The sequence below is a fragment of the Prionailurus viverrinus genome, chromosome A1 (genome assembly GCF_022837055.1).
Source record: "Prionailurus viverrinus isolate Anna chromosome A1, UM_Priviv_1.0, whole genome shotgun sequence".
Taxonomy (NCBI): Eukaryota; Metazoa; Chordata; class Mammalia; order Carnivora; family Felidae; genus Prionailurus; species Prionailurus viverrinus.
Window position 1 is genome coordinate 205,478,574 of NC_062561.1, and position 12,375 is coordinate 205,490,948.

Sequence of the window (12,375 nt, forward strand, 5' to 3'; positions counted from 1 at the left end):
TATTCTAGTAATTTTATTGTTTTTAATAAAACAATAGTAATTAATTTGTTTTTAATACTGCCCTTGCTTATCTTTAAATTAATCCATCTAGCTATCATCTTTATGCTTTAACTGACATGTCTTGGGCCAGATTAGAAATCAAAGACCTCTAAATGTATTTGTTGTTACTGTAATTTTTAATTAGCTACAGACTGCATAAAGACATTATTTCTGTTGAGCTAGTTGTGAAGGGTAAACAATCACAAAGCTAATCAATATGTTATGCTAAATATCCCAAATGATAGACCATTTTATATCTGTTAGCATAATAATTTATTATAGTAAACCTTAAGACTCTAAGGTTGGAGAAAAACACATGCAAGGCTCTAACAAGAAAATGCCAGTGTTTTGAGAGAAATAACAGAACACGCTAAATTTTTAGAAATATATATGTGCACACTGATAAGCCAATGTGAGTTTATAACAATTCTGGCCCATATAACTGACTAATCTCCAAAGTCAGTATTAAAGTTAATTATACCAGACAATGGTTTGGCCATAACCAGCAATTTCCAGGAACTGATGGACAATGCTCATTAATGTTCCATCATCATATGAAGAATAGCCAGAATTTCAAAATGCAAAGCCTACTAGCCTTTTAGTTCTTTCCTCTGAGCCATGAAAATTATCTTTATTGTACACATGCTTAAAGCAGAATTAGCTGTGCCTGTCTACAAGATTCTACAGAAGGAAAATAAATACTACAATGAGATCACAAAGATCTGCCAAGGTGCCTCAGTGGCTCAGTTGGTTAAGCATTTGACTCTTGATTTCAGCTTGGGTCATAATCTTGTGGTTCGTGGGTTCAAGCCCCGTGTCGGGCTCTGCGCTGGCAGTGTGAAGTCTGCTTGGGATTCTCTCTCTGACTCTCTCTCTCCCCCGCCTCTGCTCCCTCTCTCTCTCTAACTAAATAAACATTAAAAAAAAAAAAAAAGATATTCCACGTTCCCACAACTTTTTCTTTATGCATCTCCTCCTTACGATGCACTGCATCATAGTAACTGGTTGACATGACTGTGCCCTCCAAACTGGGCACAACATGAGCACAGGAACCGTGTCTTATCTGTCAGTTCCCACAGCACCTGGCACTCCTTATAGGGATTCCAAGAGAGGGAGGGAAGGAAAGGGTTTTAAGAAACACAGTGTGCCCAGTAAGGTACACAGACTCATACATTTTTATGTCTCTTTTTAGAGAAAGAATTTAGGGAAGTGGCAAGAAACAGCAGTTAAAAGCTGTAGAGTGCCACTGCCTGGATTCACAGCATTTGGGCAGTTTGGTCTGTATGCCTCACGCCTCCTCTGTGTGCAATGGGATTGATAATAAAACCTCTTCAGAGGAGTATTGTGAGATTTAAGTGAGATAGTTCACATAAAGAGTTTTTTATACAAAGTATTTTAGACCAATGCCAAGCACAATAAGCCTTTAATAAATGAAGCTGCAATTATAAAATTCTATTCCAATACATTTCTGTAATATAAATGCTCTCTGTATTTTTCACACAAATACATTTTAATGATCACTTATATAAAAATTAATACACATTTTTTTAATTAAAACAAATGTTAGTTTGATGTCAACATGTTTTGGTTGGCTTTCTAATTTTTACCTTGAAATTCTAGTAAATATCAATATAGTCCAATAAAAGCCAGAAGTTCTTTGTATTCACAACTACATCAAAAGACTAGAGAAATTATGTAGTCAAAATAGATGAAGGCTAGTAATTGTGAATACTGCACTCACTGGGAACTTGGTCATAACTAATATTCAAATACATACTTATTTGATAAAGTCAAATTTTAAAAGGCTATACATAATCCTTCCACCGATACTATTAGGCAAAAAAGCATTGTTTCCTCAACTGACAGATACAACAAATGTTGTTAAGTCAGGATAATCTCTTCAATTATCTTGAAACAAGAAAAATTTGAACATTTCTTGCTGTTTTCCTCTCTCAAATATGAAAATGACAGCCTTTTGCAAAACATTATAGAATAAAAACTAAGGCCTCGGTCCCTGATTAAAGACAGACCCAGGCACAGTTCAAAACCAGTGAAATGATCTACTCAAATAAATCAACCTGATCTTCAGAGCCTTTTAAACTAACCAAGAAAGAATAAAAACAAGTAAGAGGGTATACAAGGGCTATTTGTAAATATTGCGTGACCTGGATAGAACTTGGTAAAGATGCAATTCAAAAGACACCCTATTTCTTAAAACTTTTTTACAGTACATGATGATATAAAGCCTATTCTTACACTTTTCGCAACTTCACGTTAGATTTTAGACACCACATGTTCCAAAGGGGACACAACAATGTTTACTCCCATGATTGTGGGTCATGGAGACAATATGTCCTGACCAGGGTGCGTTACAGCAGTTGGTTCTTGGACATGTGGGACTAGTAAAGAGTATAAAACATTCACCACATGGATCTTACCACAACCGTTCAAATTAACTACATTTTCCTTCTTGCATTATGAAAATATCCAGATTTAGTTCAGCAATAAAACATGAAGAAGAGTCAAGTATCCCAATTCAACAATAAGACAAAGAAACTACAGAGACAACTGGGCCTCATCCTACAGTATTGAGTGTTTTCTCCATTTTACAACCTCTTACTATTTATTATAAATATTGCAAAATCTCTTCAGATTTAAAAAAAAATCTTTTTACAACCTGCAACAATTTGGTTATACATTTTGCCAGTCACTGTGCAAAATGTTTTCATACTCAAGATGTTCAAATGGCTAATTTCCTTTCTTTCATTGTGTTTTATTATTTAATATAATTTATTGTCAAATTGGCTAACATACAGTATGTACAGTGTGCTCTTGGTTTTGGCGGTAGATTCCCGTGGTTCATCACTTACATACAACACCCAGTGCTCATCCCAACAAGTGCCCTCCTCAATGCCCAGTACCCATTTTAGCCTCTCCCCCACACCCCATCAACTCTCAATTTGTTCTATGTATTTAAGAGTCTCTTCTGGTCTGCCTCCCTGCCTCTCTATTTTTTCCCCTTTCTTTCCCCCATGACCTTCTGTTAAGTTTCTCAAGTTACACATGAGTGAAAACATATGATATCTGTCTTTCACTGACTTATTTCATTTAGCATAACACCTCCCAGCTCCATCCAAATAGCATGATTTCACTCTTTGTCATTGGCAAGTAGTATTCCATTGCATATATAAACCACATCTTCTTTAACCATTCATCAGTTGATGGACATTTAGGCTCTTTCCATAATTTGGCTATTGTTGAAAGTGCACTGGGGTACATGTGCCCTTATGCATCAGCACTCCTGTATCTTTTGGATAAATTCCTAGTAGTGCTATTACTGGGTTGTAGGGTAGTTCTATTTTTAATTGTTTGAGGAACCTCCACACTGGCTTCCAGAGCAGCTGTACCAGTCTGCATTTCCACCAACAGTGCAGAGGGGTTCCCATTTCTCCACATCCTCGCCAGCACCTGTAGTTTCCTGATTTGTTCATTTTGGCCACTCTGACTGGCGTGAGGTGATATCTGAGTGTGGTTTTGATTTGTATTTCCCTGATGATGAGTGATGTTGAACATCTTTTCATGTGTCTGTTTGCCATCCGGACGTCTTCTCTGGAAAAGTGTCTATTCGTGTCTTCTGCCCAATTCTTCACTGGATTATTTGTTTTTCGGGTTTGAGTTTGGTACGTTCTTTACAGATTTTGGATACTAACCCTTTATCTGATATGTCATTTGCAAATACTTTTCCCATTCCGTCGGCTGCCTTTTAGTTTTGTTGATTGTTTCCTTTGCAGTGCAGAAACTTTTTATCTTGATGAAGTCCCAATAGTTCATTTTTGCTTTTAATTCCCTTGCCTTTGGAGATGTGTCGAGCAAAAAATTGCTGTAACTGGGGTCAAAGAGGTTGTTGCCTGTTTCTCCTCTAGGGTTTTGATGGCTTCCTGTCTCACATTTAGGTTTTTCATCCATTTTGAGTTTGTTTTTGTGTGGTGTAAGAAAGTGTCCTAGTTTCAGTCTTTTACATGTTGCTGTCCAGTTCTCCCAGCACCATTTGCTAAAGAGACTGTCTTTTTTTCCATTGGATACTCTTTCCTGCGTTGTCAAAGATTAGTTGGCCACACATTTGTCGGTCCAATTCTGGGTTCTCTATTCTATTCCATTTGTCTATGTGTCTGTTTTTGTGCCAATACTATACTGTCTTGATGATTACAGCTTTGTAGTTCTTTACTGTGTTTTATATTTTTACATTACATAGACTGCATTTGGGAATTCTGCCTTCCCAATACCATCATCCCACAATTTTCCTAAATATGTTATTCTAAGCTCCTAGGAAGTTCGCAAATTAATGAGAAAAAAGACATAACATGGGGAAATTTTTTTAAAGTTTCATTTGTTGAAAGCCTATTTCTTCTTTTTTAACCATAAATATTTATAAATCAATAAAACCTTTCGAGTTAAAATAGAGGGCTGGGGAGCAGGCTGTGGATGGCTGTCGCCTGCTAGTCAGCACTGGGGCCGGGCTGTGGGACAAGCTGTGGGCCTCACCCCTCTGTCCTGAGGCCATTTCTCCCTCTTGGGGTGGCAGGTGAGACGGAGTCACAATTTCCACACTCAGAACCAATTGTTGGGAGTCAGTTCACCATTTTTTTTCCTCATTCCCCTACCTTGGGATTTCTCAGATATTTGTCATTTATCATCCAAAGATCTCCAGTAAAAGAATTTTTTCAAGGGCGCTAATGACGATGATATTTCTCAGGGAGAACGCCATTCAACTCCATGAACAAGAATGTCTTGGTCTGTTTAGGCTGCTATAACAAAATACTTTAAACCGGGTGGCTGAGTTCTGGAGGCTGAGAAATGTGGGATCAAGGCGCTGAGAGATTTCTGCAGCGGTCTGGAACTGAACCTGTAATAATCTCTGAGCAAGGGAAGCCTTAAGGCAGTGGGATAAAATCTTCAAAGATGGAGAGAAAAGAACTGTCACCAAGGAATTTTAAGGTATACAAAATGAAAGAAAATCTACCATTAACCTCTCACTAAAGAACCTTTAAAAGATATGTTTCAGGGTGCCTGAGTGGTTCAGACAGTTAAGCTTCCGACTCTTGATTTTGGCTCAGGTCATGATCTCACAGTTGAGATCAAGCTGCATGTTGGGCTCTGTGCTGACAGCATGGAGCCTGCTTGGGCCCCTTCCCCACGTTTGCTCTCTCTCTCAAAATGGATAAAAAAAAAAAAACAAAAACTTAAAAAAATGTAAAGATATGTTTCATATGGTCTCTCTGACTTATTTCACTTAGCATAATACTCTCTAGCTCCATCCATGTTGTTGCAAATGGCAAGATTTCATTCTTTTTGATAGCTGAGTAGTATTCCGTTGTGTAAACATACCACATCTTCTTTACCTATTCATCAGTCGATGGCCATTTGGACTGTTTCCGTAAGTTGGCTATTGTAGATAATGCTACAATGAGCACTGGGGTGCATATAAACCTCTGAGTTAGCATTTTTGTGTTCTTTGGGTAAATGCCTAGTGGTGCAGTTGCTGGACCATAGGGTAGTTCTACTTTTGACTTTTTGAGGAGACTCCCCTGTTTTCCAGAGTGGCTGCACTAGTGTTCATTCCCACCAACAGTATAAGGGGGATCTCCCCTTCTCCACATCCTCACCAACACCTGTTGTTCGTATTGTTGATTTTAGCCAGGGTGACAGGTGTGAGGTGGTATCTCATCATAATTTTGATTTGTATTTCCCTGATGAGGAGTGATGTTGAGCATGCTTTCATGCATCTGTTGGCCATCCGTATATCTTTGGAAAAATGTCTATTCATGTCTTCTGCCCATTCCTTAACCGGATCTTTCATTTTTTGGGTGGTGAGCTTTATGATTTCTTTATATATTTTGGATACTAACCAAAACGGTCTCTTAACTATAGGAAATTGATGGTTACCAGAGGGGAGGCGGGTGGGGGGATGGGTTAAATAGGTGATGGGGCTTAAGGAGTATCTTGTGATAAGCACCGGGTGTTGTATGGAATTGTACACCTGAAACTAATACAATACTGTGTTAACTGGAATTCAAATAACAACTTAAAAAAGAAATTTTTAAAAAAGCGTTAAAATAGACCTTACAGATTCTCTAATCCAACTACTTCCTCAGGCAGGCCTCCTTTATCTAGAATTACATCGAATACGGGTGCACTGTACTGTGTCACAGAGCAGGCTGGGAGCTGCACTGCAGGTGCAACACACAGTCCCTGGTGGCAACATACACCTTAAGGACTTTTGTATTCTATGTTTGCACATGGCAGTGCTCCATTCTGGGGAGGGTCCATGAAGGTAACAGAAGGATCTGTTACTACATTCAATTACTTTCATAATGTAATTGTGCATTTCACCTGTGAAAAATATGCTGGGATCTGAAAGGGCAGGTTTCTTTGGTGCATCACATTCTGATCAGAACTTCTGACTGACAGCTACAAGTCACTGACGAGAAGCACAAGGAAAAGTGGCATTTTTTGTTTGTCTGCTTGTTTGTTTTAAAAAGTAACTTCACTAAATGCAGTGGAGAATAAAACCTTCTAAAACATGAAGCGGGGTAAACATAACACACACCGTCCTTACTGGTGAAAAGGCTAGGACCAGCTGGGCAAGGTTAGCTTATCCATCTGAATAGAAGAAGAGTAATGAAGTGGGACAAAATCTTCCTTGCCACCCTCAAAAACGGACTGATGGGAAAAGCTGTGGAATCAACTTTCTGGCAAGGCTTCTTAGGCCAAAGGATAGACACCCGCCTCTCGAAAATTGTGAAAGCCCTTCGAAGCAGTGCTTCAGACAAACTCACTTGTACAATTCTGAATGAAAAAAAAATGTTCATTTAATTTCCTAGAACTTTCCAATAGCCAGAACTAGAGAACATTATGTACCTTTCATTCTTTTTTTGAAGGCAAATAAGGGCTGAACTGCTACTCGGGTCTGAAATCTGGTGTTCATCTATGGCCTTCCCTTCTGGAGGAAAAAAAATTATGAATGTTAAAGAGCTTACAAAAATGTCTCAGGGGCACAATTTTTCCAAGACAGAATAACAGAACCTGTCCTATGACTGTGAATGAGAAAATGTTTGACAGAAGGCTATGGTCACGTTTTCCATTTGTGCAAGTGCCCGGTGATGCTGAGGTCCAGCCAAAGAATGAGAAGTCATCTAAAGAGGATCAGGTCAGGGGCGCCTGGATGGCTCAGTCGGTTAAGCGCCTGACTTCGGCTCAGGTCATGATCTCGTGGTTGATGGGTTCCAGCCCCGCATCAGGTTCTATGCTGACAGCTCAGAGCCTGGAGCCTGCTTCTCCAGGGAGGGATTCTGTGTCTCCCTCTCTTTCTTCTCCTTCCCCGCTTGTACTCAGTCTCTCTCTCGCTCTCTCGCTCTCTCTCTCTCTCTCTCTCTCTCTCTCAAAAAAATTAACATTAAAAAAAAATTTTTTTTAAAAGAGGATCAGGTCAGACAACAATGCAAACATCAATGCAGTCTTCTGCAGAACTGCGTCACACTACCCTTTCCACTCTGAGGATGTTTTTATAGATTGTGCCCAAATCTGGCTTTTCCATCACTGAACCAAATCCAGCAACCAAGCCCAGAATAGAAACGGTATGACTACTGACACGCTTTCTATTTCAAAATAACCAACAAGACTATGAAGAGTGATATCAGAGGAAAAAACCAAAATTCTATTTTTCACCAATGTTCTAAAATATTATATTCCAGCATATTACAGAGACTTGGTAAGAATTATACATAATTTTATCTTCCTGTCTGAATAACTGTAATGATGTTGCAGAACGGCTGTTGGAAGGCAACAGCCAGTGAGCACCATAAAATGGAAATTGTCAGCAAGATAGTGAAGAACTGGAACATGAAATGAGAAAAGGGCTTTTATTTATTTATACTCCGCCATGTTTACATGAACCTCATTGAAGAACATCGGCTCAAAGAGTTTATTATGACTAATACTAGACCAAGAAGCCAAAAACCACCCTGATGGTCAGAGGCACCAGTTTCATGAGTAGTAAAAGTTTCTCCCTCAGACCACCAGAATGCCCATGACAAACGTGTCCAAGAAATGAGTCCTACAAGGGTATGGCAGAGCCTTTACAAAATACCCAAATCACAGGCTTTCTTTCCACCACACCAATATGCTGTGAACAATACAAATAGAAGGCCAAAGGTGGTCTGGCCAACAGTCAACCTGCGAGGAACAGGATCGCTTTTTAGGAGCACAACTAATACCTCTGATCTGAGAAGTTACTGGCAATTCTATACAATAGGCTGAACACAGACGTGAGTGAATGTACATACTTTCTTGGGTTTTCCTCCCTTCTACCAAAAGTTTCATTCATATGACTAATTACACAAATAACTCCCATCACACCCACCTTCCTGGCCACTATGTTTTTCAAAAAGGTAGGCTCGGAGCAAAGTGCAAAGAAATAACACCATATTCTTTCAGAAAACTTGAAGCACTGACTAATTCATCACCCAGTAGTACCAGCTGTAACTCCGAAATTCTGATACAATTTTCTATGCTACAGCTGTTTGTCATCATTTCAGCTGCATCTTAGCTGAAGACACAATGGGGCTGTAAGTGTCTCCAAGTCAGAATCTTCAAGCCTATGATATAACCTCCCTGTGAATGTACATTTCACTGTGAATATGCAGAATTTTCATCCGTGTACTCAAGGACCTATTCTCAGGACCTAGAACGGTGCCTGGCACCAAACACTATATAACTATCTGTTCAGTGAATGGTCATTAACATGAACAGTCATGTCTAAAAAGAATGTATTGCAAGTTGTCGCTGAAATGCTAAATAAAATGTCTTCTTTCGTTACTCAAATTTCAGAATATTTTATCAGGCCTAATTAATATCTATTCTCTTCAGAAGCATGTACCTTTATTACCTTATAAATCTGAATGTCCTATCTCTTCCTGCATCCCAATACATAACAAATCCAAGAAGGCTGAACTCTGTTTACTTGAATTATATGTAATCCACGAAAAACAAGAAAATCCAGTTAGACTGACAAAATATTTCATCTTCAACTCTCTTCAAAGAACGGATTCCTTAGCAAAAAATAACACATATTTAAACCGATAGCCATGCCACACGAGACTGTAAAGCACTATTAAACCGCAAATACCAATGGCAGCTAGATGTGTTTAGACAGAGAATGAAAAAGATTAAATGTTTTTAAAAACCTGCAAAAAATTCATGTTCTGAGTAGCACAAGAGGTTTCAAACGTCCCCTGGTTAATTACCTACTCCTCTCCTCTGCATTCTGATCCTCCTTCCACTCTACTTTTCCTACCATACTATCACATTAAATGGAATTCATTCATGGATTCATTTGTGTACAGATTTGCTTTCCTCATAACTATAAACATTTGAGAGTGGGAATTGCGCTTATGCACCCTTGAATCCCAATCCCTAGTATAAATTTCTACCAACAAATTATTAACAGAAAGATGTAGTTGAACATTAATAGGAAAGCAATACATAATATCAGTCAGTAAATTAGAGAAACTGAAAGGTGGTTTCACAAATTCAAAAGACTTCTGTGGTGAGCCAAGCAATAAGGCTTTCTGAAAAGAAAATCCAGCAGTGATTAATTGCAAACAGAAAAAAATTACACCTCTTTCTAAGAATTACTCACTGGGAACACTATCTCTGCTTTATAATGAAAAGCCCATCGTATTGATCCAAAGATTGGGAAATAAAGAGAAAAAAAAATGTCTACATTTTTGTAGCATAAGATTTTGGTAATAAAATGCTTTTAGAGATCAAGCAGAGGTTAGGGAAGCTATAGAGGCGTTCTGGCCAACTGGGAAGCAACAATGTACTGGCCACTAGAGAAAGTCTAAGTCAGTGAACATTCATGCCGTTCGGAAAGGAGCTCTTGTCATGAAATGTCATGTGCTGCATTATGCAATCTCAGCTCCCGGTGAGTATGTTATGACTGTAGCCAAAGGAAAGGAAAACAGGAGTGTCTCTAAATCAATCATGGGCCATGAAGCCAGACAGACTGTATGACAGATGCAATTTTTCTTGGCACCACTTGGGCATAACTAATTGATGACAATCGTATGTCCTCACTGGCACATTTCCATGGGGTATGTGTGCGAATATGTCACCACATCTGGATGCTAGGCATGCTGGGGTCCTGAGGCACAAAGATCTACTGACACCAGAGGCCCAGCAGCTGTGCTCAATGAACACCGTGGGAGCTCCACAGAGTGATGAAAGGACGAAATTACTGCTAACTGTAAATACAGATTTATTTCATTAAAATACGAGGTAATGCTGCAGCCATCTCATGCAAACAGACATTTGTCTCCTAAAAAAAAAAAAAAGAAGAAGAAGAAGAAGAAAGGCAGCATCTACAGACAGACATATTCCTAACTTCATCAAGAAAATCTGCATTTCTCCCAGGAAAAGATGATAATACACATGAGACAAAATCAACAATTTCTATGACTCCCTTTCAGTTAAAAAAAAAAAAAACCCACTCAGAAACTAGAAAGGAAAAATAGGATAATCTACTGTCACTGTGTTAGCAAGAACACTTCGCTTCCATTTAACTCAAACATGACATTTGCATATGAAGCCCATGGTGAAAATTCAACAGATCAGAGTAAAAAACTGAACTCTCTCAGTAAAACGTTCTCAGTAAAACGACGGAACTCTCTCTCACATAAAGTCTGATATTCTGTTCACAAAATTACTTCAATAAAACACAAATTGTAACTGAGAAACTATTCACATATGTTTAATTAAATATCTCCCATCAATCTTAAGTAATTATTTTTCCCATGCAGTGTAACAGAAATCAACCTAAAACAACAATTTTTGTTATGTCCTCATGGGTCAAAATCACATTTTAATTAGGTCAGAAACCGAAATTTCATTTGTCTCATCCCTTTGATTATCATTTTTTCCATCCCTCTTAGTCCTCTCCCCTCACATCCTGCTTCTGTCAAACTACCCTATAGTCACGATGCTCCCCAACTTTGCATCCACCTCACCCTGGACTGATTTTCCAAGCTGTCTGGTTAATATAGGCTGGTCCGTGGGCAATAAGGGAGGTATGTCAGATTAATCATCCCTTCCCAAAGGAGAACTAAGACAGGAAAGCTATCTTTCTCTACTTCATTAGGATTGCCACTCACGTCCTAAACATTTGTGGTAACAGAAGGCATTACTAATACATTAGACTTCTCACATGTGGACTGAATAAAAGAGAAACAATTTCTTTTTAGGAAAATCATAAAAGATTCTTTAACACATCCATTCCTTGTGTAGGTCTGCAAATGCCTTAAGTGGCAAACGTATGACTGAAAGGGTGGCCCTGTACAATACCGGATTAAGAAGATGGGAATCAGTGACCAAAATGAGACTTCATATGTGAAAATCAAAAAACAAAGCCAGTGATTTTTCTCATCTTCGATTTTCAATTCCTCGAAGATTATACTAAATATGGTAACATCTACATCACAGAAAAGCTGGTCCTACCACAAAATAGTATTTTGACTCTCCGTATTTGAAAAACACAGACTAACTATGGATTGCAGGAAGGCAGAGAGTGGGGAGGGAGGGAGGGAGGGAAGGAAGGAAGGAAGAAAGAAAGGAAGGAAGGAAGGAAGGAGGGAAGGAAGGAAGGAAAAAAAATGTAGCTGATGCTAAAATGTTAGATCCCCTTCTATCATCGGCTAAGTCTCTTCACCACTATTAATAGCTGGGACATTCAGGATTCAATCTTGTGTAGACACTCTGACTAGCTCTGATTAGTTCTAGGCACGTGGTTAAGGCTTATTCTTATCATCTTCCCCAGAAAAAGTATAAGATAGACATCTAAAAGGGATTTTCATGAACAGACATTAACAGTTTTGTCAACATACATTAACTTTCAGGTGAACAAACTAACTTTATTTGATAATAGAGTTGGCTTGTCTCTCTGACTTATGATACTATGTCAGTGAAACTGCTAGAGAACAGCTTCTCTACTCAAGAGGAAACAGGTATCCCTCCCCCCTGGGAGGACAGTCCTCCAGACAGTCTCTTCACTCCAAAATAGGGATCCAAAAGTGCATAAGCCAGATACAAAGTACTGCAAGGGTTTGTCACCCACTGGCCCCACCTTTACATCCCTCAAACCCTTTATCCAAGGTCATGGGAATAATCTAGAATTGCAGAGTCCTCAACTTCCTCATTGTGTTCAAGATCCTCTCAAGGGCAGAGTCTAGTGCCCAAATGCCAAGTAACAGGGACAGCTACTGCCCTAATCCATATTTCAAA

At 38.9% G+C, this 12,375-nt stretch overlaps 1 protein-coding gene across 7 annotated transcripts in view; it reads right to left on the reverse strand.

Moving 5' to 3' along the window:
• The window catches only part of NNT (nicotinamide nucleotide transhydrogenase), a 96,205-nt gene that overhangs the window by 10,508 nt on the left and 73,322 nt on the right, over positions 1-12,375 (reverse strand). The window contains exon 20 of one of the 7 annotated variants that reach the window (XR_007150284.1): positions 6,958-7,039. The exons of 5 other annotated variants lie outside the window; for them this stretch is intronic. Coding sequence is in view for 1 of the 2 variants with exons in the window: in XM_047849591.1 (XP_047705547.1) it covers positions 10,366-10,417 (52 nt within the window). In the remaining variant the exon portion in view is untranslated. Of the gene's footprint in view, positions 1-6,957; positions 7,040-7,409; positions 10,418-12,375 lie in introns of those variants that run through there. One more of the 7 variants, XM_047849591.1, reaches the window with a different exon arrangement.